Below are 23,571 nucleotides of genomic sequence, written 5' to 3'. Positions count from 1 at the left end.
AAAACAGTAGCACAAAATACAGAAATAGGAATATTTGGAGGTTTTAGATAGTTATCCTTGATTGTATCTAACATATTGCCAAAGAATTATAATTTAATCTTTACCTTTCTTCTTTTATAGGTATAGCTTTGGTTTTACTTCTGTTGACATAGAATTCTATATGCATAATTAATTTTGTTATATTCCAATATAATTTAAGATAGAAAAACTAGATAGGCATGTATAGGTACTGAAGACAATAATGTCAAGAGGATTAATCAGGAAGATATTCTTTTAAAGATATTTTTTGAGAGTAAAATAATAAAATTGATATACTCAACTAGATGTCTAATGGTAGAGCTTGAAAGAGACAGTGGGTTGAAAGTTCATTAAGTTAAATATCTGGGAATTGTCAATTCAAAACATGCTTCTGACCTACGGGCATTTCCCTTATTGATTAGTCCACTAAAGGTATTGTAGAACTTCTCAGAGTGTGGAGTAGATATCTCCGAGTTTACTTCCTTCTATCCTTCATAATTGACATTGCCCATCTCAGTCTTGGCTCATGCCTTGCCTCTCTTACCGATAGGTGTTCCCACTCCATAACCTTTGGAGTCAATGAGGCCCCCAATCTGAGTGAGGTTGCAGTTTCTCTGTGTCACATACTCAATGCTGGTGGACTCCATCAGCAGGGCGTAGTCAGTGGTGAGTACTCGTTGGATCCCGTCATCACTGTTTTTAACCAGGGCAGTCTGCTGTCTGCTGCTCATAAAAGCCCACATCTTCTCATAGGTGGATATCCTTGATTTCTGCAGGGAAAGAAAGAATACCCACCAGCAGAAGAGTGCTGAGAAAATGCGTCCTAAAGCTATTCAAAATCCCGGTGGTCCAAATAGTATAAAGATTCTTTCTTTTCACATAGGAAACCAGTATGGTTGATTCTTGAACTTCAGTTTGTAGTTGAGAAGAGCCCAATTTATTACAGGGAAACATTAGAAGCACTGAGGCAGCTATGGAGGAAAAGGAGATCTTACAGATTAGCAATATAAGACATTGGCTCAAAGTCCTTTTGTTGTTAGGGAAGAAAGAACACTGGTATCGATGACAGCATTTGCCTAATGAATTGAGGCCACTAAGAACAAATCCTCAAGGCATACTGGATCAAGGAATGACTAGCTCACTCCAGGACCCTACTCACTGACTCCATTTCCCTTCCTCCCCTAACTTCAGCAGGTACTGTTTTACTATTTTCTGGTATGTACGTCTCTATACCTGATACAGCATGCCTTTGCTGGAGACAGCCCTGAGATAAATCACATGCTATTGCTGCTTTGTTTATGAAAGAACTGCCATTCACTCTTATCTTTTCTGGAAAACTTAGAATACAAATATTCTTTACAAGTTAAAATTCAGATCAGAAAATTCTTCGTACTGTAGATGCTTTTTTATGTCCATATTCAATTTTAATTGCAACTCTTTTTTAGAAAATGAGGACTGAATATTTCATTTCAAAGTGTTGTATGATGTCTTTCCCCTTATTCTTCAGCTTTTTGATAGATTCAATAATAAACCATAAATATGATGCATATGATACATGCATCTATACATTCCATTATCTCATTATCTTACTTTCTTTGTTAAAATATACTGCCTTAGTTTTCATACTGCTTGGATATGGACATTCTATTCTTTTGAATAATGATCTATGACTAGACATTTACATTTTACTCTGTAATTTCCATATTTTTCCAATTTTTTTCTGAATTTGTCTTCATTTGCATCAACACTCCCCTCCATTTATCTTGAAAATGAAAAACATTATGGGAATTACTGATAATTCTGAGCTAATTCCAGGCCCCACACATGAGACAGCTTCTCTGGCAGGCATAGGGCGTATCATCTCAGGAGTGCAGAGAAGCTTCAAACATGATTTGGGGCCATAAGCAATAAATGGAATACCTGTGGAATCAACTCTGGCGTGGTTATTCATGCTCAAGTGTTCCTGGGGGCTCAGTTAATTCCTAACTCTATTTAGGACCTGGGTTAATGCTGTAGGCTTTATGAGTTAAGGGAGGACAGATGGCTTTATTTTGGATTGTTAGGCATTTGAAGATCCCCCTGAGAAAGGTCTTGTGAGACAGACAACAATTCAATAAACAGTACCTTATAGATACTGGTATTTTATGGAAGCCATTCTATCATGATTAGGCCCCTGTGAATTATTCCTCAACCCCAGAGATATCTGCAAATTGGAGCTCATGTCTCCATGACAAAGGCATGGTTTTTGGTATCAGGGTCAATGCCTCATTTGTTGTGTGATTTCAACCTCTGTGAGATGGATAATGCTAAATTTGTAATAAAGAGCTACTCGAAGGAATACGGGGAGGTCAGTCTGTCTTTTGGTAGTAAATGCACAGCTGGGAAAATTTTTTCCTCCTTCAGGAAACTATGTTAAGGGAAAATAATTTCCTTAGACGTATGAAATTTTAAAGTTGTCAGAGACTTTAGAAATTGACTCATTCAAACTGCTGTTTTCACAGAGGAGGAAATTTTGGTATAGAAGGTTTGGAGACTTCAGGAAAGTCACAGAACTAGTCAGCATCAAAGCTAATACTGGACCCCAGGACTCCCAATATCCAATTCAATGCTCTTTCCACTGGACCATGATGATCTTAGGGAAGTGGACGTCCTTATTGCCAAATTTCCCCTGAGAATGATTTTATTTTTTGATTTTTTAAAGATTTTATTTATTTATCTGACAGAGAGAGACACAGAGAAAGAGGGAACACAAGCAGGGGGAGTGGGAGAAAGAGAAGTAGGCTTCCTGCTGAGCAGGGAGCCTGATGTGGGGCTCAATCCCAGGACCCTGGGAGCATGACCCGAGATGAAGGCAGACGCTTAACGACTGAACCACCCAGGTGCCCCTGAGAATGATTTTAATCTTATTTGCTCTACCTTTGACAATAGCCTAAATTCATCCACTTGTATTATTCCCTGAAGAAGTTTGCTATTTTGTATCATGTTAACACAAACTCAGAGTCAGCCTCCACATTAAAAAAAAATCCCATGAAATATCCATTTTTAATCATATTTAACTTTTATTATTAAAAATGAATGTTGTAAATAGTTAAAAAAAACTGGATTTTTATTTTAAGGAAGTTGAGGACAAAACAAAGTAAATGATGGGTTCCTTCATGGTAAATGGACAAGGACTTGAAGGACAGGGAGGGAGATGAAAAGATTCAACACAAAACCTACAAGCCTGTCATTGAGCCCCATTAGGTATGTTCTCAAATTATCTGCTGTGGGGGATTGTCTAATTTCTCAATACATGGCAGACCTATCTGTGGTCTTACTATATGTGACTAGCATACAGCTTGTATAACATGTGGCTCACCAAGAGCACTCAACAGCCTTCAAAGTAATCTACACTCAAGGAGAAGTATCCACTGATCATGTACTTGGTGCTACCACGATATCCATGAACTACAAAAATTCTCAATTACTACTCTCAATTTCTTTTCTTGTCTCATCACAGCTTGGTAAAACAATGTTTGCTGAGTTAGCATGTTCTTCATACCACAGTTTGAGTAGCTGGAGGTCATGGATTTAATTCAACCATATCTACTTCTTTCTTCTCAGAGTAGAAGGTTGTTCTTGACCTGAACTCCCTGTGGTGCTGGAGGGGAAGTCTAGCTGGCATGGACTCCTTTGAAGCATTGAGGGCAAAACTGTTTCTCAGTAAGAAAACTACCACTTGGTAGAGGACTTGGTCAAGTGGAAGGTACAGGAAACATTCTAAATTTCTTTGACCCCCTCCTGCTATTCTTGTTGGGGCTTAATGATGGCAAACAAAATGGAACAGAGAATAGAACCCTTCTGCTTCCAGTTAAAGTTCTCTTTCATCATTTAGAAATTTTGCTCTTGTGGGGTTCCATTGTTTTCCACAGTTGGAATTATAGACTATTTGAGAAACTGAGGAGCTTAGATATACAGAAAGACTCCCAAAATGTGGCTACAGAATAACCTTTTTAACTGTTAGAAATACCTGTAGGTGGCTCAAGCATCTTAAGACACAATTTTCCACCTTTGAAACCTACAGGAAGAACTTCATGGTTGGAAGAGTTTCCCTTAAGGATTCTTCAACCCCTACATTCTACTTTTTGGACCAACTCCTTCATTTTTCTTATGCAGGTCCTGACTTTGGAGACACACAGAAGGTCACATTTTGTTAGTGAAAGAGCCAGCACAGAATGAGGGTCTCTTTCTTCTTTACTCCTGAGTTCTGTCCATTGTGATGCTCTGTTATGTAATGTTTATTTTTTGTTAGGTCAAAAAGTACTATTTTGGTAGTAGTTAGATTGATTCCTTTTTAATAGATTTTCCATTTTTAAGACACAAATCTTAATAATTCTTACATGGAACTGTTTGAATGGCAGATATTTTTGTGCTTCTAAATCGTCTGTAGTCTCAGCCTGCTAAATCATTTTAAATAATATATATTTAAAAAACAGAAACAGTGAATGCCTCTTGTTTCAATGAATATGTCAAAGGTTAATTAGAATATTTGTAAAGTACTCTGAGCTTCTTAGCAAAAGTACCTAAAACTGAAAAGGTTTCATTTATTAAATCTGAAATCGTCTATCTTTTTTTTTTTCAAATATTGCAAGAGCATCAGGTTTAGATAATTTCATTTTGCCTAGTTAAACCTGATTATATGGCTCTTCTGTTGCTGATGAAACACTATTGGCAAAGATTAAGCATATTTTCATTTAAAATCTGTTATAAGGGAGTGTTACTATATCTCCATTTGATGACCATCATTTATTTCTCCTTTTCCCCCTATGGTGCATGCAAGTTAAATACTCACTGGGAAATGATTTACAATGTGTCTGTGTTCAGTTAAAAAGTACTTATTGAAAATAGTAATAATCACCAGAACATGCAGTGTCTACTGTTTGCCAAGCACTGTTCTAAGCGCTTTGTGTGTATTAATTCATTTAATCTTTACAGTGATCATATGAGAAAGATGCGATTTTTATGCCTCTTTTATATTTGAGGAATTGGGACACCACATGAGGAAATGATGAAGCCAGGATTTGATTCCAGCAATCTGGCTCCAGGCTCTGTGTTCTTAACCAACAGGGAATTAGCTATTTGTTTCAATACACCGAACAACAAACTCACGGTTTGGTTAATGTTTTAACAGCTAAATTTTCTAAAGAAATAATTGTAGTAAGTAGCAGTGCTATTTTTCTCTTGCAGTCGGCATCTAATGTACGGAGCTATATACATAATTTAGGCAGCTTACATTTGTATAGACAAAAAATTAGATTGTATTTTCAGAAGTGTGACACTTGGAACTTAGAAGGAAGTGTGGATATTGTTTCTATTTTTTCCTTTAATAGTTTTTTATGTTTCATATAATTCTGTTGTTTGCAGTTGCAGGGTTTCTGCTATAACATGTAAAACAGGTGTAAATTCTATAGTGTAAGATGTCTTAAGACCGATAGAACCTCCACTTTATAGACATATCCCTCTAATATATCATTTTTACTGAAATAAGCATTATTTATCACATTATTTCTTCAGCCAGGTTATAGAGCTTCTACACTGGAGATATATAATCTTAATACTTAGTAGAATGAGTAACTGTGCAATTCTGCTTAAGACAAATATGTCTGAAGACTTACATATAGATCCATGTTTATATATGATTATTTATACATATATCCATAACCCCACATGCAGACATACACACTGGGGATAAATTATTCATATTTAATCTTTGTAATCTTATCAAAAATGCTATTATGAATATGGTGAATATATGCATGTTGAACAAATAAAATGCCAAAAACAGTTACATTTTAAAATCTTCAAGTTACTTTTTCTTTAGAGAAATCCTGATTTAAGATAAATCTTAAAAATCAGCTAAAGACCTGGAAATCATCTATGCAGAAATGCAAGTTTTGAAGCAGATGCATCAGAGGTAAATAGTTTGTCTTTAAAATAACCATTTTCTTTAACTCACAATTAAGTATATTATTTCATTAAATAATATTTTCTCATGGAATTTTAAAAATATGATTTAATTTACAAAAATCCCTTCGAAAGGAGATCTCAGAAGAAAGCATTTATACTTATAGTGAGGGCCTCTGTCTTTCAAATGTATGTAATATGAGCATTGCAGTTGATCATGCTCTTATCTTGAATTGATAGAAACTTATGACATTTGCAGAATCTCCAAGGTTTTAAAAATTCACATGCTCCCTTTAAAAAATTCCCTCAGTGGGATTTAAACACCTTTTCTAAAACATTTTTCATGTTTTTCTCCTGTCTAGAGTTAAAGATTGGTCCATTACAGGCAATATACCAGGATTTGAAAAAGGTTAACTTTAATTGACTTCATGGATTTCTTCCCAAACAAATACATTTTTAACATACGGGGACTTAGCATTTTGGGTACTGATGGTAAAATTAGCTGAATCTTTCAAACACAAGCTAATATCTTCTTATGCAGAGAAGTTTGAGAAATGTCTTTCATTTTGTGCTTCCTTATATGACTATTTCTGTCTGGAACCTGTCTCCCTATAATGGCTCATTGCTTCAGTTCCATTGGTGTGGTGCTTAGTAACTTCCTTGAAATGTTTTTGGGGTTGATGACAGCTCCTAACCACTCCCTGGAAGGAGATTATGAAGGTCAGAAAGTCCCTTATTCCCGCAGCCAGTCCAAAGTCCCTAGACCATGAAAGCCAGAAATGACAAGTCTGTTACGATTTTTTTAAACCTACTTTATCCAAGTCATTTTAGACTGAATCATGATATAATCTGTGTAATCCTCTGGCTTGGGTCTGAGAGGATAGTGATTTGTTACAAGGCAAGCTTCTACTGAGAAACATTTCTTACATGAGTATTTTCTACCCTTCTGGCTCACGAGGACTTCTGATGTTCACACCACTTCCTGTCTGCACAAGACATGCTCCTAAATCACGTGCGGCCTTGTGTTTAACAGGTCTGTGTGCATCTTGTCTCTTCATTGCTCTTCAGGTCTTTAAGCTTTGCACACAATTTTATACCTGTCCCCTCCTATCTCTTACAATGCCAATCTCAAGTGCTATGATGAGAGCTATGACTGGAGAGCCTGGAAAACATATAAACTGAAATGAATCCTTCTGAACTACCTTGCTCTGCTTCTCAGCTGAAGTCTAAGGACAGCCTTACCATCTGGTTGGCTATCTACCATCTGGAAATGGTTCCTCTGCAAACACCATGTATGTACCTAGGAAAGCTTTCAAAAACAAAGGTTTTGGTCTGGCCTAGCCTCTGATGGTCTTTGAGATCTTGGGCACTGGCACTCCCTCTGGACTTCTGTGTCCATCAGCAGAAGACACACCTTCCAGAGATCACTGAGAGTAAAAAGTTGAGCAAAGACCAACATAGAGTTGTTGGTTTTTGTTTGTTTGTTTGTTTTTTAATTCACAGAGACTGAAAAAGTAGGACAAATAACTAGGGGTAAGTGGGTACTAATGATGACGTTGGTGGTGAAAATTCTAATATCTGACTTCCCGATTGTTTACAATTTGCCAAGTAGTACTGTAAACACAAGACCTATTTAGTCATTTATTCTTTAAAATAGTCTTATGAGTTAGCTATTATCTTCAATAAACAGAAAAGGAAATCAAGGTGTGGAGCTTAAAGAACTTGCCAAGGTCTAGGTAGCTAATAAGCAGTGAAGTCAGAATTTGAAGCTATGCTGTCTGGCTCCTGCAATCTGAAGCACTTCACCGTAAGTTTTAAGTTGTATCCCAGCAACTGGGGTTAGGTATATCTCCTGAGAAGACTGGCTGGTATCCTCAATCTCTGAACAATGGACTAGCACCGTTATCCTGTTTAGAGGTTGGTTTGCAAGGGGCATTGGGAAATCCTTCTTTTCAGGCCTCAAAATGTTCTTAGACTTTTTATGACAATGCTTTCTTCAATTGGAAAAAAAATGTGACTTGCTAAATTGTCATCATGAGACCAGAGTTTGGACTATTCCATTTATTCTGAAAGGTAATTAATAGAATTACATCAGGAGAAAAAAGAGAACTTTCACACTTTCCTTACCTCCTATGAGAGATGGAGAAAACTAGTGTTTTACTATACAGAAAAAAATATATATATTTATATTATATAGAAAACTAGTGCTCCGTTATGAAAGGGGAAGCTGTAGCTGGTTGCCCTTGCTGTCAACTTACTTGAGTATAAAAGAGGAAATGGGTCATGTCAACTTTGGGGAAGCTACACCCAAGTTGTGTCCACAGCTTGGCCATGAACTAACTGATCTTTGTACTTCCTAAGATGCTGGTGGTGGTCTCAGGGGTTTGGGAGGGCAGGGAAAACCTTTACTGTTCAGGCTTTTGAAACAGTAGAAAGAACTAAGCAATTCTGCAGCAGAGAGCTGAGAAACCAATATAGTTAATATCATAGTATTAATTAGTACTATCCCTAGTGGAAAATAAAAGGGAGTTTGTTGAAAAATTCTCTAAGTGAAGTCTCTTGAAGTTCTGAAATATTAAAACACTGACTTAAAATAAAAAGTCCATTTATTAATTGACAGCCTGACCAGGAGAAATAAAAGATCCCCTGATATTTGGAGAATTTCCTCAAACATTTTCAACAGTCCCTGGACAGTTGATAAAATATTTTGCCTCTCTTTAACCTTGTCTTGGTAATTGGCCTAGTGGTAACTGACACCCTTTGACCAAATGGGTATTATGTCATCCACAGTGCTTAAGACTTTAAGACTCAAAGTGCTTATGACCTTGAGAAAATTTGATGTTTAAAAAGCATCATTAACTGAGTGAACTTGGCCACAACACTTAGAGTTGTTCCTTTCTTTATAGACAATATCAAATTCTAGCTGTCCATCTAAAGCCTAGTGAATGCATATGGAATTGAATTTATGATTTAATCCTAGTTCTCTTGTGCAAATTTACAGCCCCTGATGACCAATATAGTTGTTCTATGTACAAATGACTCAGTGGAGGAAAACTGCTTCAGGCTCTCCTGTCTCAGACACATAGTACTTTGACCAGCACTTGCTTAATAAATGTCAGTTTATTTCCTCAGCCTTACCTGAATTCACATGGTAGATAGTGCAATTTCACCCAAGCTACTTTAAAAAATTAAATTTTGCTTTTTTTTTCATGTTGAAAACAAAATAAACCAAATCTGAAATCTGGGGTTGCGCTGTCTGCAAAAATAGGAAAGTCTAAGGAAAAAGACCCAATGGATTTTGATTAAAATTTTAGTGAGCAACTTCTGGCTACACTTTTCAAAGAGAAACTTCTCTAAATGCTTGTGGCCCAGAGGCCACATAAAGGGATTAGTGTATTTTGCGTCTTCACAGATTTTGGTAATTTCTATAGTCCTTTCTTTTTGCTACTTCCTATTTCATAGCTGTAAAAACAATTCAGAATCAACCTGAAAGCAAAGGGACAGATTTCTACCATTTGAATGCTGCCAAAGGGATATATATATATATTTTTCCCCCCCTCCCCGCTGGGAACAAAAGTGTAACTTTAAGTTACACTGTGTGAGATAAGGAAATGCTTCTTATTAGAAGTTTCCTTGTGATTGAGTGGAGATGAGACCCGTCTGAGCAAATGGCTGATGACCCAATAATGGGTCAGAACGTGTTAGGTTAGACTGGGTGAAGGGGGTTTTCCTTATTCATTCAACAGCCCAAGAGAGGATATTGTCTTTGATTAAGAGAGAAAGGGAGGGAGGCCTGATGGCACAGCAGAGGTGAAATAATGAAGACCTGGCTCACGACTGAGTTTTTTGACCATTAACTACTGTCACTCAGTGACTCAAGGTAGAACTACCCTGAGAGCTGAAAGCCTGGAATGTTTCTTTCCCTTGTGGAATAATCCAGCTTAAAAACCCTGAGTGTGTATCCCTCTGAAGCTTTCGGACAGCTTGCCTCCCTCAAGGGGAAAACTAAATCGGATTTAGTCCTTGTTCTCTTTTTGCAAATAAATTCCTTCATGATAAACAGGGTTGCCTGGCTGCAAGTTAACTTGTAAATTGAGAAAAATGGCAACAGTGTCTCTTCCTGTGTGGGTCTCTATTATCCCTCCTGCCGTGGTCTGAATGTGTCCCCCTCACATCCATATGATAATCTTTAACCCCCAAAGATGCCAATATTAGGAAGTGAGGCCTTTGGGAGATGTTTAAGTCATAAGGATGGAGCCATTACAAATGGGATTAGTGCCTTAAGGCTCCAGAGAGATCTCTTGCCCCTTCCACCATGTGAGGATACAACGAAAAGTCTGTGACCTGAAATAGGGCCCTCACTTGACCATGCTGAGACTCTGATCTCAGGCTTCCAGCCCCCCGAAGTGTGAGAAACACATTTCTCTTTTTTTTTATGAGCTACCGGGTCTGTGGTATCTCATGATCGTAGCCCGAATGGACAAAGACACCTGTTTACCTCCTTCTGTTTGTCCCTCCCTCCTCTGATGAATTCCATCTTTCTATAGAATTCATCTTTTTGAAAACATGTTTTCTGAGTGCCTACTGTGTGCCAGGCATTGTTTTAGCTCCTGGGGATGTAATGGCAAACAAAACAGAGCATTTCTCTACCCTCAAGAAGCTTACCTTGTAGCACTCTCTGAAGTTTGGCTGAACCCTGGCTCTTCCATTGACAGCTTTGTAAATTTGGGGCAGGTTACTTAACTAAGCTGTGCCTCATTTTCTTCTGTATAAGGGGGTAATATTAGTACTTGCCTCAACCGGTCTTAATTAGGATCAAATGAGATAATATACGTAGAGCATTTACAGAGTGTGTGGCTATGAGCTAGGGTCCTGGGCAAGCTGCTATTGTCATTGCTGTTGTTGGTGCTTTTGTCACGTTCTTTCTCCCTGAGATACTTCTTTTTTTTTTTTTTTTAAGATTTTATTTATTTATTTGAGAGAGAGAGAATGAGAGACAGAGAGCACGAGAGGGAAGAGGGTCAGAAAGAGAAGCAGACCCCCCGCCAAGCAGGGAGCCCGATGTGGGACTCGATCCCGGGACTCCAGGATCATGACCTGAGCCGAAGGCAGTCGCTTAACCATCCCTGAGATACTTCTTGACTCATCATTTGCCTGGTGACCTGAGGGACCACTTTAATTCGTGCCTCATTTTCAGGGCCAAGGAGCAAGCAGGAGCCCTCTCTGAAAAGGCCCAGGGAGCAGAAGTTGTGAGAGTAGCACATGACTGTTGTAGGGAAATGCGCTATCCAACATACTGCAATGGATCCTGCTGGAAAAATGGGGACCGGTACCCTTGATATACAAGAAGCATGTGAGCAGAAACAGATCAAAAGGAGGCTAAGGGATGCTTTGTGAATATGCAGACTGTTTGTACAGTGGCAAAGTCAGGTCCATCACTTTTGCAATGGGCAGCCTCCCCTTCTTCTATATTTGTAGTAGATCCTTCTCTGCCTCTACTTACCTACTTCCCAATACTTTAAAACTTTTTGATACTGGTAAAAGAGGTAAGTCATTTCAGATATTTTTTCAGACATACCCAATTCTACTTTGGCAGTGTCCCTCGGTCCTCTATGCCTTGTAGGTAACTTTTCTGGTTTCTTTCTTTCTTTTCTTTTTTTTTTTTTAAAGATTTTTTATTTATTTATTTGAGACAGAGAGAATGAGAGACAGAGAGCATGAGAGGGAGGAGGGTCAGAGGGAGAAGCAGACTCCCTGCCGAGCAGGGAGCCCGATGCGGGACTCGATCCAGGGACTCCAGGATCATGACCTGAGCCGAAGGCAGTCGCTTAACCAACTGAGCCACCCAGGCGCCCAACTTTTCTGGTTTCTGACAAGTATCGTGATGAATCACTAGCTTGAGGTAACTTCTGTCTCTTCACACTATTGATTTCACAAAAATCCAGGCTTTCATAAACTTGGATAACCATATATTTAATGTCATTTGTCCTTAAAACAACACTTGTCTAGGGTACAATCACCACACTTTATACATTCACTAAATCAATGATACATTTCTTAAAATGATGTGCTCGTTTCGGCAGCACATATATTTCTTAAAATGAAAAGAATGTTTAAAAATCATCTTTTTCTAACATAGGGGAAAAGCAAATCCTAACTTTTCAGGTTACTCTATTTTTGATAACCCCCTGGATTTTAAAACAGAGTAATTTTATTTTATTAAATTTTTAAATTTTTTAATTTATTTTTTTAAAGATTATTTATTTATTTATTTGACAGTGAGAGACACGGCGAGAGAGGGAACCCAAGCAGGGGGAGTGGGAGAGGGAGAAGCAGGCTTCCCGCTGAGCAGGGAGCCCGATGCGGGGCTTGATCCCAGGACACTGGGATCATGACCTGAGCTGAAGGCAGACACTTAATGACTGAGCCACCCAGGTGCCCCTAAAACAGAGTAATTTTAAACTTAAAACAAAGTAATTTGTATTTATTAATGTTATTGTTAATTGATAAAATTTACTGCAAAGGTAGTACCTATTTTGGTGAACCAATCCTGTTATACAAAGAAGCGTCCCTTTTTTCCCACCCATAGTTTTTTTGGTTCTAAATTAATATTCTTCACCCGTTTTTGTCAACTCAATCTTGGGGTGACAACTTCATTTTTGGTAAGCTAGGTATGCAGCCTTGACACAGGTGTGTTTTTAGAGTTTATTTTGGTTGCATGACTGTTTTCCTTTTTCTTTTTCTTTTCTTCACATGAGCAGCTAAAAGAAGGTTCTAACTAGTCCCTGTCTAGCATCAAGTTTGTGACTTTGAAAGATAATTTAGTTTCTAAAGGTTTTGTTTTCTTCATTAGTAAAGTGAAGGGCTGACCTTCATGATCTCTAAGGTGTTTTTGCTATCTCTACAACTCCCTGGATCTATTGAAATCCATTCCTACCCCAGGGGAGGTATTGTATCTGGGATTTCCTAATAAAAGTACTAAGGCTTATTCCATAAGCAAGGCAGAAATCAGTTGCACTACTCTAAGTAAGTAATGAAAAAGACTTGAACAATGAAATGCACTTGACAATAAAACTATATTGACTCTAACTTAATTCTCCTTCGGTGGTTTGGAAGGCACTCCTGGCTATTGGAAACTTCAGGCCGTCCTGGGGGCACTGTCCTCATTGGTACAGATATAATATTTGACTGGTGTCCCCCCCCCGGGGTATTTTTTTGGTTCTAAATCTCCAAATAAATTCCAGTATCAACACATTTATTTGTTATCTACTCTATCTCATTAAATACAGAACACAAAGAACAAAAAAATGATATTCAAGTATTCTGTATTCTGATTATTGGAATTTCCGATTAAGGAATTTTTATTTTATGGGCTCCATGAATGAGTTATTCGTTAATGGCTGGTTAGGCTATGTTCAGAAAACAGCATTTTTTTTTTTCTATTATAAAGGAAGAAGATACTGATCTGTAGATCTGAGTGTACTAAATTAGGGATAGAGGAGGCAAAGAAATTGCTTTATGCTGACTGCTGAGGGCACATGGGTTCCTTGTTATGGGAGTGTGTAATTATAAGTTTTATTTAAAAAAAAACAAAACAAAAACTGCCCACATCTTTTTTTTTTTTTTTTTTGGAGAGACTCTTTTATTCCACATTCCTCTCCCCTCAATATGAGATAACCTTTGAGAATACATTGTCCATTTCTTACCTTGAAGAAGGTCATTGTTGATCCATCTCTGACTGCCCCGTATTCTATCTTGGTTTGCTTTGCCAGATCATCTGCTGAATCTATGGGGGATTCCATTCTCTCTACTGTCAGGAAGGCGGCCAGATTGGCAGTGTAGGATGAAATGATGATTAAGGTGAAAAACCACCATATCCCTCCAACTATCCTGGTCGATAGAGCTTTGGGCATCAGCTCTGATCCTGTGATGGTATCACCAGAGTAAGAGAGTTAAACAGAGTTAAGAGAAGAGGGAAGACTCATGATTTGACACTAGTCTAGGGAGATAATGCATTTTTACGACATAAAAATTATAAAGCCATTAAGGGCTTACTTTCTTGTATGTAGGTGAGATAGAAGTGTTTTTTAGAAAATAGAGGAAAATCTAAATGATCTTTTATCACTAATTGCAGGTATTGCTTAAAATGTAATTTATCAACATTTGGTGGTATTAAATGTTTTTAACCCTGAGTTATTCCATGTCTAAAATTTATAGAGTTAGTTTAATTGCTTAGATTTGTATTTGTTTGCTTGTTTTTGTTAAAAAGTCAACCCCAAGACTTTGGGGGCTTTTATTTAACTGTCTGATATGCATCTTATTGTGTGAAATAAAATGTTATCAGTCTTTGTACAACTATGAAAGCTTTGAAATACTAACTTATTTTTGTTTAAGATTAAAGAATGTGAGAAACTTTTAAAAGATTAACGTACTTTAATAAAACTTTAGCATTTTACAATCAAATGAAATAGGATAGAGCTACACTTGACAGTTGATGAATCAATCTCCATTGTTTTTACGTTACTTTTAAAGTCAAAATTATTTTTTTCTAACGTATATTCTTGTGTGACTGGGAAGAATATATTCACTGAAAAGCATGCTTTTGTCCTTTAAAGTGCTCGCCTTTATTTTTTTATTTAAAAAAAATTTTTTTTAAAGATCCTATTTATTTGAGAGAGAGAATAAGAGCATGAGAGTGGGGTGAGGGGCAGAGGGAGAAGCAGACTCCCGCTGAGGACTCCTGCTGAGCAGGGAGCTCCATGTGGAGCTTGATCCTGGGACTCTGGGATCATGAACTGAGCTAAAGGCAGATGCTTAACCAACTGAGCAACCCAGGACCCCAAAGTGCTTGTTTTTAATTATACTTCAAAGACTGGCCATTTCTCAGGTGGAAAGGGGCCCTTCCTGGTAAACATACATTTTTAGATGTCATCCGATGTTTATTATTTGTAAAAGATAACATGGGAGGCACGTAACATGTTAACCAAGAGATCCGTTCTCTCTAAAAGAAAAGGTATATGGACCAAGTTTACTGACACAAAGGGTAAGCATTTGTGAAAACTCTCCAGCTCAAAACTGTTGGTCAACCTGAACTATAGATGTCTATGAACCCAGTAGTGGAATTTAAAAGGAGCAGAAGCGGGGATGCAGGGCTCACTCTAATCATACTGATTCATGGGTGGATTTTGGCTACTCTGCCTGCCTGAAATTCACCAAGGGTTCTGTACTTAGCATTTCCTCCATGAACTTAGAGGCATGGTGAGTTTATATGATCAGTTAAAAAGTGGAAAATTTAAAATCTAAAAGGTGAAGTACAGCAGGTGAAATACCTGTTTTCAAGGATTCTTTCACTATTCTGATTGGGTGTTTTGAAGTTCTGTAGTTAATGGCTCAAGACGGAGTGGGGAATTGGAGGTTACCAATCTACAGATAAATGAGTTTATACTCAAATTTAATCTATAAATAAACACACATATTGCTCATGAAATCAAAGCCAGCTCAAGGCTCATGATAAGCAGATCAAGGTTGGCAGGGTTTCTGGGCTTTGAATTAACAGATACATTTTCCTAATGCTCTTAGGTATCTGGGAGCTTTATTCTCTTTTAATGAGGTAAACAGTTTCATTGCAATTTGTATTTTCTTCTTTTGTTTGTTTGAATTTGGGTGTGTAATATTACACAGATTTATAATAGTTTCCATTAAATTGCCTCCAAGAATTTAGTGGGATAGTTTGTTGCTGTTGTTTTAATCTTGTGGTTAAATGGGATTTGTGTGCCTGTGGGTGTCTCCGTGTGCTTAATGACCAAGGTTGTTTCATATCTTTGTACTTAATTGATCTAGCAGCCTTTTGGCAGTGTGATATTATTTAGATCTTTAGTCAGTTATCATTAAAATACCATTTATTTCATAAAATAGCCATGGGAAATAAGTAATACAGTTAACAGATATATTTTCTTAGCTTATAGGTATGGATTTTTCTGCTGTAAATTTATCCTTCTGTTATTTGGTTGCATTCATGAAAAGAGAAGGTGGTAATTTGTTATTTGTATAACTATGTATTATTTGACAGCAAAACTGGACCACTGACCGGTAATCAGAAATAATATAAATTCATACCTATCATACTTTAAAATAAATATACTTTTGAATGATGTAGTCTTGGAAACTAAAAAAAAATAACTAGTAGAAATCTACTCAGATTACATTTTAAGCCCTTGGTCTATGGTAAGAATTAGATTTCTTGACATTTCACTATGTTTTTTATTTTCACACGGTTCTGTGACTTTCATGACTTTCAGCGTTAATTGAAATACTTAGAAACGGCTTTCCGCAAATAGAGATGATTTGTCTAAGTTCGGAACTGGAGAGGATGAAGTTATGTAGGCAATAAAAGTCAAGTGAAGCATCGTTAGAAAATATTTGGGATGAGAGACAATACTTGCTGAAGTCTCTTTAGAGCCTTTTATGGCAGACATGACAGCCAATCCTGATCCAGACTTTGCTCACGCTCTGTAGAAAAGAGAAAGTCTGATCATCACATTAAAAAAAGAAATGAAACACAATGGTTTCCAATGGAGTACAGTGACAAGCTTCTGCTAACGAGAGAGCACAACAGTTGATACAGAAGTTAGCTACCTGGTCCAATTCCACACGCTAAGGACAGATCCACTAAACAGTCATCAGTACCATCAATTTGTATATGACAATATTTGGGTCAGCTGACAAGTATTTTTACCCTTCTTGAAAAACAAGCAGAGTCTGGTTGGGGCTGACTGTCATGTACCCAAGGTAGTGGTAACTGGCAGACACTGCATCCCACGGTTTGCTGTGGATGATGGTAAACTCCAAACAGAATATGAAAGAGAATTTGAGAAGCTGGGTGCACTCACAAGACACAAGGCAGTCATGGTCATGTGTACCTGAATGGACTTGCTGTCTACTCTGTAAAACCCACGCCTATATTTTTCAATTCTAATGGTACAGACAAACAAGCTATAGGGAAGGTGTGTGTGTCTTGGGGGTGGGGGGGGTTGTCTCCTTGTTCTTTGATAGTTGTTGCTCATGAGACAAATGCCCTAAAAATTAAATGCACTGGTAAAGCACTATATGGCTTCTAATGGGTTTTCCTGCAGGACTTACAGTTCTGTGCTACCCTCTAACCTTATGCAAGTGATTTCTAGTAAATTTGGTGCTATGTTTATACCTATTTAGCAGTGCCCGCATAAACTGCTGAACTGCCTGATGAGAGAATTTACCCACTTTTCTCAAATATTTGATACTTCCCTCTCTCCCTCTCATTTATAAACACAGAATACAAACATTTCAAGTAATATGATAAAAACTCCCTCATGAGAAGCCTGAGGTTCACCCCCAAGTAACAGACATATTTAATATATATATATATATATATCTCCTTGTTGAATTTTCCTTTGCCAATTTATTTTGCAGTGTACTGTCAAATGAGTAGATTATTCTAAACACGACAGCATCTGTGACTTATGATTTTCTTAAATTAATGCATTTAATCTTGGGATGTCTTTTCTAGACCATATGCCTAGAATCAAAGCTGAGGAAAATCCACAAAAGAGCTGGATTTCTTCCAAAGGTTAAAATGACTCCCTCCTCCCTCCCCAACAAAATCAAAATTCCCCATATCATATAAAATATATAAAATATATTACATTTCTATGGTTTGAATTTTATTTCCGCACCCTTACAGTTTATTGTTGCTATGCTTACCAACTGAGGGAGATTGTAAAAAGTTACAAGTGAGGATGAATTCCAGTAGGCTTTGTCGGAGTGGTAATTAGGTGATTGTTTTAGGTACTGTCAGCTACTGGAAAAATGTAAGGCAACTTAATTTTCAAAGGATTCAAATTCCACTCCTTTAGAACCCCTGACTTGTGGAGTTATGGCTGGAAAGGAAAAGTCTGATCGTTCCATCTATGCAAATTTGTAAACAATTTTTAAGGTATTTTAACCATTACTTCCTTCTAGGAAAATTTGTATTGCTGCATAGAAGTCTTATTTTAGAAATACAGACAAGAAGTTCCATTCAGGTCATATTTTTATCTTTGCTATCTTTAGAACTGACTCTGAAGTCAGGTTCTATTTTTTAATTCCTGAGATCGTTTTTCAGCCTACCCTCTAGCTTTATGGTGGAGTTTACCAGCAACAAAGCCTGTCAGCAGACTGTGGGATGCATGTGACAAAGATAGGCAACCGGTGTACCTTGCTGCATGAGAGCTCCAACTCCAAACCAGAAACTATTTAGTAAAGTAAAATTGTTTTCCACCACGTCTGAGTCAGGGTTGCATGGGTGGGGGTTATACCATTCGTAGGGTGTAAACCTGTAGTAGTTAACAGAAACAGTCTGTAAACATCAGATAAATACACACAGCACCAGCAAAACCTGCTGAACAATGCAGAAGACCCAACAATTAATGGTGAAAGCATCAAAGCAAAACAGTAACGGCCATATTCATCAACTTACAGCTTTGGTGGGCAAGGTTTCAAACGAGACGTGAGACATTATCTTTACCAAACTTCTTATTTCTAGGCAACGTGCTTTAGTTGGCTGGGAATTGTACTTCTCTGACCTATGTCTACTGAATTCTTCTGAGTTTTTATTCATTTTCATATTACTGAACTGCTAGTTGGACTGTAAAGAAAGGTTCACTCATCCAAAGTATTTACCCCACCAAGAAGCAATGACAGCTACATACACAAGTTACATACTAAATACAGTGTCAAGATACTGTGTTGCTAGATGCTTGGGGACACAAAGTTAAGAGGGGTGACTTGCCGTCAAGGGACATCTATGGACAGATGCCTAAAAGAAAGATGTGGCTTAGTGATTCATAATGCATCAAAGGAACTGCAAGGGCAAAAAAATTAGTGAACAGAAAGAAGGTCTAGATTTGGGTTATATTCAGTTTTTTTTAGTATACTACATATATGGAAAGAAAAATCATAATCTTTAAATGAAGAGATGGGGGCGCCTGTGTGACTCAGTCATTAAGCGTCTGCCTTCGGCTCAAGTCATGATCTCAGGGTCCTGGGATCGAGCCCCGCGTTGGGCTCCCTGCTCCGCGGGAAGGCTGCTTCTCCCTCTCTCACTCCCCCTGCTTGTGTTCCTGCTCTTGCTATCTCTCTCTCTGTCAAATAATAAATAAAATCTTAAAAAAAATAAATAAATGAAGAGATGAAGTATATATATATATTTTAAGTAGGCTCCACGCCCAACATGGGGTTTGAACTCAAGACCCTGAGATCAAGAGTCACATGCTCTAGCGACTGAGCCAGCCAGGCACCCCTGAAGACTTGCAGTTTAAACTTAGAAGTATCCTGCCCCAGGGATAGGGGTAGGGGTTCATCAGTGTTAACTCCATAGCATGTTTCACTGGGGAGTTTTACATTCAAAATTCCCTTTTGATTTGTTTTTAATTTATGTATAGAATGATGGACTGCAGTCACTTGATCAGCAGCCCTAGTGAGTTAGGAAGTTGATCTTGAACAAGTCGCTTAACCTGTCTGGCCTCAGTTTCCTTATTAGTAAACAAGAGGGAATCCAGATATCTCTGGGATGGGTGAAAAGAAAAATCCGGGGAACTGGATATTCTTTTGGTTCTTTCTCTGTTTTCTAAACATCTGTCTGACTTCGGTAGCCCAAGGAGTTGCCCGCTCTGTGGTTATTTTGTAGGGCTATCTTGCCAAGGGGCACTTATTTCCCCAAATAGACATTAGCAGAGGCTCTGCAAAGTGATCTGGAAATGATTTAAAATGTTGTAGTTCCTAGCCCTGGAAGCTTTGCCATTTGCCATTGGGTTTTTTTAATGGAAGCAGGAGCGTTAGAGTAATGTTAAAACCCCATAAAACCGATGGGAACATACAGAATTCTCTCCAGCCGTAAGGTTTCAGCGGTAAACAATAGCAGGTTGCTGACACAGTGGGGAGAACCGGGATTAAGGTGAATACATTATCTACAGCGAAAGGCAGGGCACACTGTGAATCGTGCGCAAGGAACTGGGCAGACAGTTTCTCTTAATGAAAAACCATTCCCTAAACCCCCCTGAACACCTTCTGCAAAGTGTACAGTGTCTCCTCATCAAGTCTTAGGGGTACAGAGATAATAGCCTCAGAGTTTACCCCACAGTGATGGTACCCAACTCATTACTCCACAGCTGCAGGGCGCACAGTGCAGGGTCCTGTGAAGCTTATGAATATAGCTGCAGTTGACAATGCCATGCCAATACATTTTAATTACTGTTTCAACACTATAATTAAATTTTGAATTTATACACTCTTCTAACCATAGTAGTTTGCTGAGCTGAAGAAACAAATACCAATATTAATGAACCCACTAATTGAAACATTAGGCACAGTAAAGATGCCATTACTTAAATAATATCATTGTCACTTGTACAATAATTTTAAAATATTAATTGCAATAAATTAGGAGTTTATGCACTCAAAGGAGTTTTTCTCAACAGACCATAAAACCGGGCAACCGCTAACCCCCCTGATATTCAGGTACTTCTTCCTCATCTATGCTCTGATCAGTGAGCTCATCACTTTCCTCTTTGAAATGCTGCTTTTGGTCTTGTGTCAGTGTTTCATACTTTGCATTTCTAAGTGAACAATTAATCTAATTTTTCCAAGGCAAAAAGGAAAACTGTCTAAACAGCAATATGATTCTGCCTGCACGGCAAAGATATTTTAGGTTCTTTCTCTCCAGGATTCTGAGTGATTTGCATTGGACTGAGGGATATTAAGTGTCAGTAGGATGCTGTGCTGTAACACACTGGGTTTTCGTAAAGCAATAGATCTACCTGTTGCCTGGATGTAGATATCTCAGCTTGAAATGCCCAATGCCTGCTTAGAGATAGCCAGTGTGACAGCAGTGTCAGCATCAGGAAGCTGCGGGAAAATGAATATATGACCTACACTCATGGTATTCTGAGGCTGCTATTCCCAATTGATACTGATCTTTAGTAAAACGACAGAGAAAGGGACAAATGTGCTTACAATCGGTGTCAAAATTTGCATCTAAAAGAGTAGCATTATGTTGAAAAGTAAAGGTTCATTTTGGGTTTATGTTTATATATACCAAGCTTTTACTTGAATGGGAGATGTAAAACAATCTTCCGGCTGAAGATCTCTAATTAAGGGATTCTTTTTATGGCTGAGAATGGATATTGGGCTGCATCGAGGAGAGGGAGATCTGTTCATCTTTTAAAGGACAGAGCTCTATTTGAGCTTGTGATATAACTGTTGGGTTTGTATGATAACTTCAGAGTTACAGTCAAAGGGTTTCTTGATTTTTTTTTTTTTGCTAAATGCCAACTTAAAAATGTTCATTTTTAATAAGACAAACATAAATCATAAAATGTAAGCAGATGTGATACCTGGATATTTGGTTTATTTAAACTGTGTGTTCATGATGGACATAATTCCTTGGGGTTAAATGTTTTTCAAAAAGTAATTTAAAAAATGTTAACCACAAAACAAAAACCCTGACATGCACATTTGTAGCATCATAACTAAACAAGTCATAGTAACTTAAATGTTTATATAGTTTTCCTTAGTTGGTCTAGCTTTATGAATTCAATTCAGGTTAGCAAATGATTTTTAAACATCTATCTAGTGAGAACATTAGCCTAAATGCAGTGATGGGCTTTATTTTTTTTCCCCTTTAAAAGGACATAAAAGGATATACTTCAGAACACAAATTCAAAAGGCTCTCTAGAGCTAACGATGATTATGAGATTAACTTTTTTATTTCTACTTCACTAACTCTGAAGGCAAACCACTAAGGTGGTAACAGAAAGCCATTTCACATCTTAGCTTCTTGGTGCAGAGTGACCAAGTTCATGGTCTCAAGCTATGATGGTGGGAAGTAAAAGTGAATTGGCACATCTATTCAACAAGGATTTTGTCTTTGGGAATCATCTCCAAAATATATTTAGGGGCTTTATGAAGTAGAAGTAGGAATGGATTCAAGGGTGTAGAGATGAATGTAGTTGAAAGTAAGATCCCCATGATGGTGCACCTGTGTACTGCAGGGAGTTTTTTTTCCACGTTCCACCACCATGCTGTTTGCAAGTGCGCACTCGATGCACAGCAATTCCACTTTTCCAAGACCCAGAATGAGAGGAAAGGCAGTGAGAAGAGGCGACAAGGAGAATAAGCTAAATAAAGAGCTGGTTTATAAATGGTGCTGTTGGTGAATAGGAATATTGAGTGGGTAGTATTGATTGGGGGCTGCTTTCTTAATAGAAATAGAATGAAGTCAGAAAATATAGGGTTCTGGGTCACTGAGAGCTGATAGAGAAACAGTCAAAATAAGGAGGAGAAAATGACTGAATGTCACACGATTCTGATGACAAAAATAAGGCAATTTAAAGGCGGAGTTGGGGTCAGGTGTAAAGGGGTACTTTCAGCCTGTACACTTGTAAGAACTTCTGGATGCTGTTGACATGTTTTGTCTCCCATTGGCTTTGATCAAATCAGTATGATAAATAACATATTTGGTTATCAGCATTGTCTTGCCTATTCTACTCCTCAGCATCACCGCCTAGACAGAGCAGCAGACAGGGGGATAAGGAAACCTACTTCCCTCTGCTGCTTGGATTGCTCTACTGTCTCCAATATCACCCAACAGATGTGGGCCCCAGAACAGAGTAATGGAACAAGTCAATGCAAAATTTCTTATTCACTATAGAGTGTTCATCAAGTGGTCATTTATTAAATAGCCATCCTAGGGCAGTATTAATTTCACTCACTAACCAGTAATAAGAAATGCACCTCCAAAGGTGAGCAACTTATCTTTTAAAATTTGATACCCAAAGCAACATCTTCTTTCATTATTTAAAACATGATCTCTCAGACGTGGTGCTATTGACATTTTGAAGTAACTCTTTGTTGTTGGGAACTGTCTGCATACTGTAGGATGTTTAGTGGCATCCATGAGCTCTACCCACTTTATAGCAGTAGCATTTTCCACCCTCAGTTGTGATAACCAAAAAAATGTTTTTAGAACATGGACAAATGTTACCTGAAAGATAAAATCCCTCCTAGTTGAGAACCACTGATTTAGAGCACTAAAGTATCAAAGCACAATATCACTACACATACACATTAATACACATACACATACACACTAATATATTATCTTCTGTGGTAGGACTTATAAAAAGAGAGCTTTGGTCATTATTTAAAAGTAGCTTAATACTTGGCCAAAATTTGGATCTGATAATGATACACTTTATAAGGTGTGAGGTATGGAGAAAACATTTATTTCATATTGAATGTATGCCCACATGTGAGCACACACGTTCATTCAGTTTGACTGTATGTGTGTGCCTCATGGATCTTTAAGACTTCCTAGCCTAGGTTATTTTCCCAAGCTTGCTTTATAATTATGCCAGGGAAAGAGTTACCTGGCATTAATCAAAACCAGAGAGTGGAAAATGACAGAGCCCTGGCATGAAGAAATATTTCTCATAGAAATTACTGGAGGGAAAACAAAAATTGATCAGGGGGAAAAGTTCACTGAGTTTTGTGGAAAGATGAAAAAGATTGAAAACTAGTGGGGTACATACAAAAGCA

General features: G+C 37.8%; 1 protein-coding gene across 1 annotated transcript in view; it reads right to left on the bottom strand.

Annotated features, from left to right (window-relative positions):
- GRIK1 (glutamate ionotropic receptor kainate type subunit 1) overlaps nt 1-23,571 on the bottom strand; it is a 378,577-nt gene that overhangs the window by 22,315 nt on the left and 332,691 nt on the right. Inside the window, 3 exon segments of the mRNA XM_044913681.1 lie at nt 563-788; nt 13,668-13,885; nt 18,193-18,311. Coding sequence (XP_044769616.1) covers nt 563-788; nt 13,668-13,885; nt 18,193-18,311 — 563 coding nt within the window.

This window comes from Neomonachus schauinslandi, chromosome 1 (assembly GCF_002201575.2).
Source record: "Neomonachus schauinslandi chromosome 1, ASM220157v2, whole genome shotgun sequence".
Lineage (NCBI taxonomy): Eukaryota > Metazoa > Chordata > Mammalia > Carnivora > Phocidae > Neomonachus > Neomonachus schauinslandi.
The sequence above is the reverse complement of the archived record's forward strand: the minus strand, read 5'-3'. Positions and strand labels throughout refer to the sequence as shown.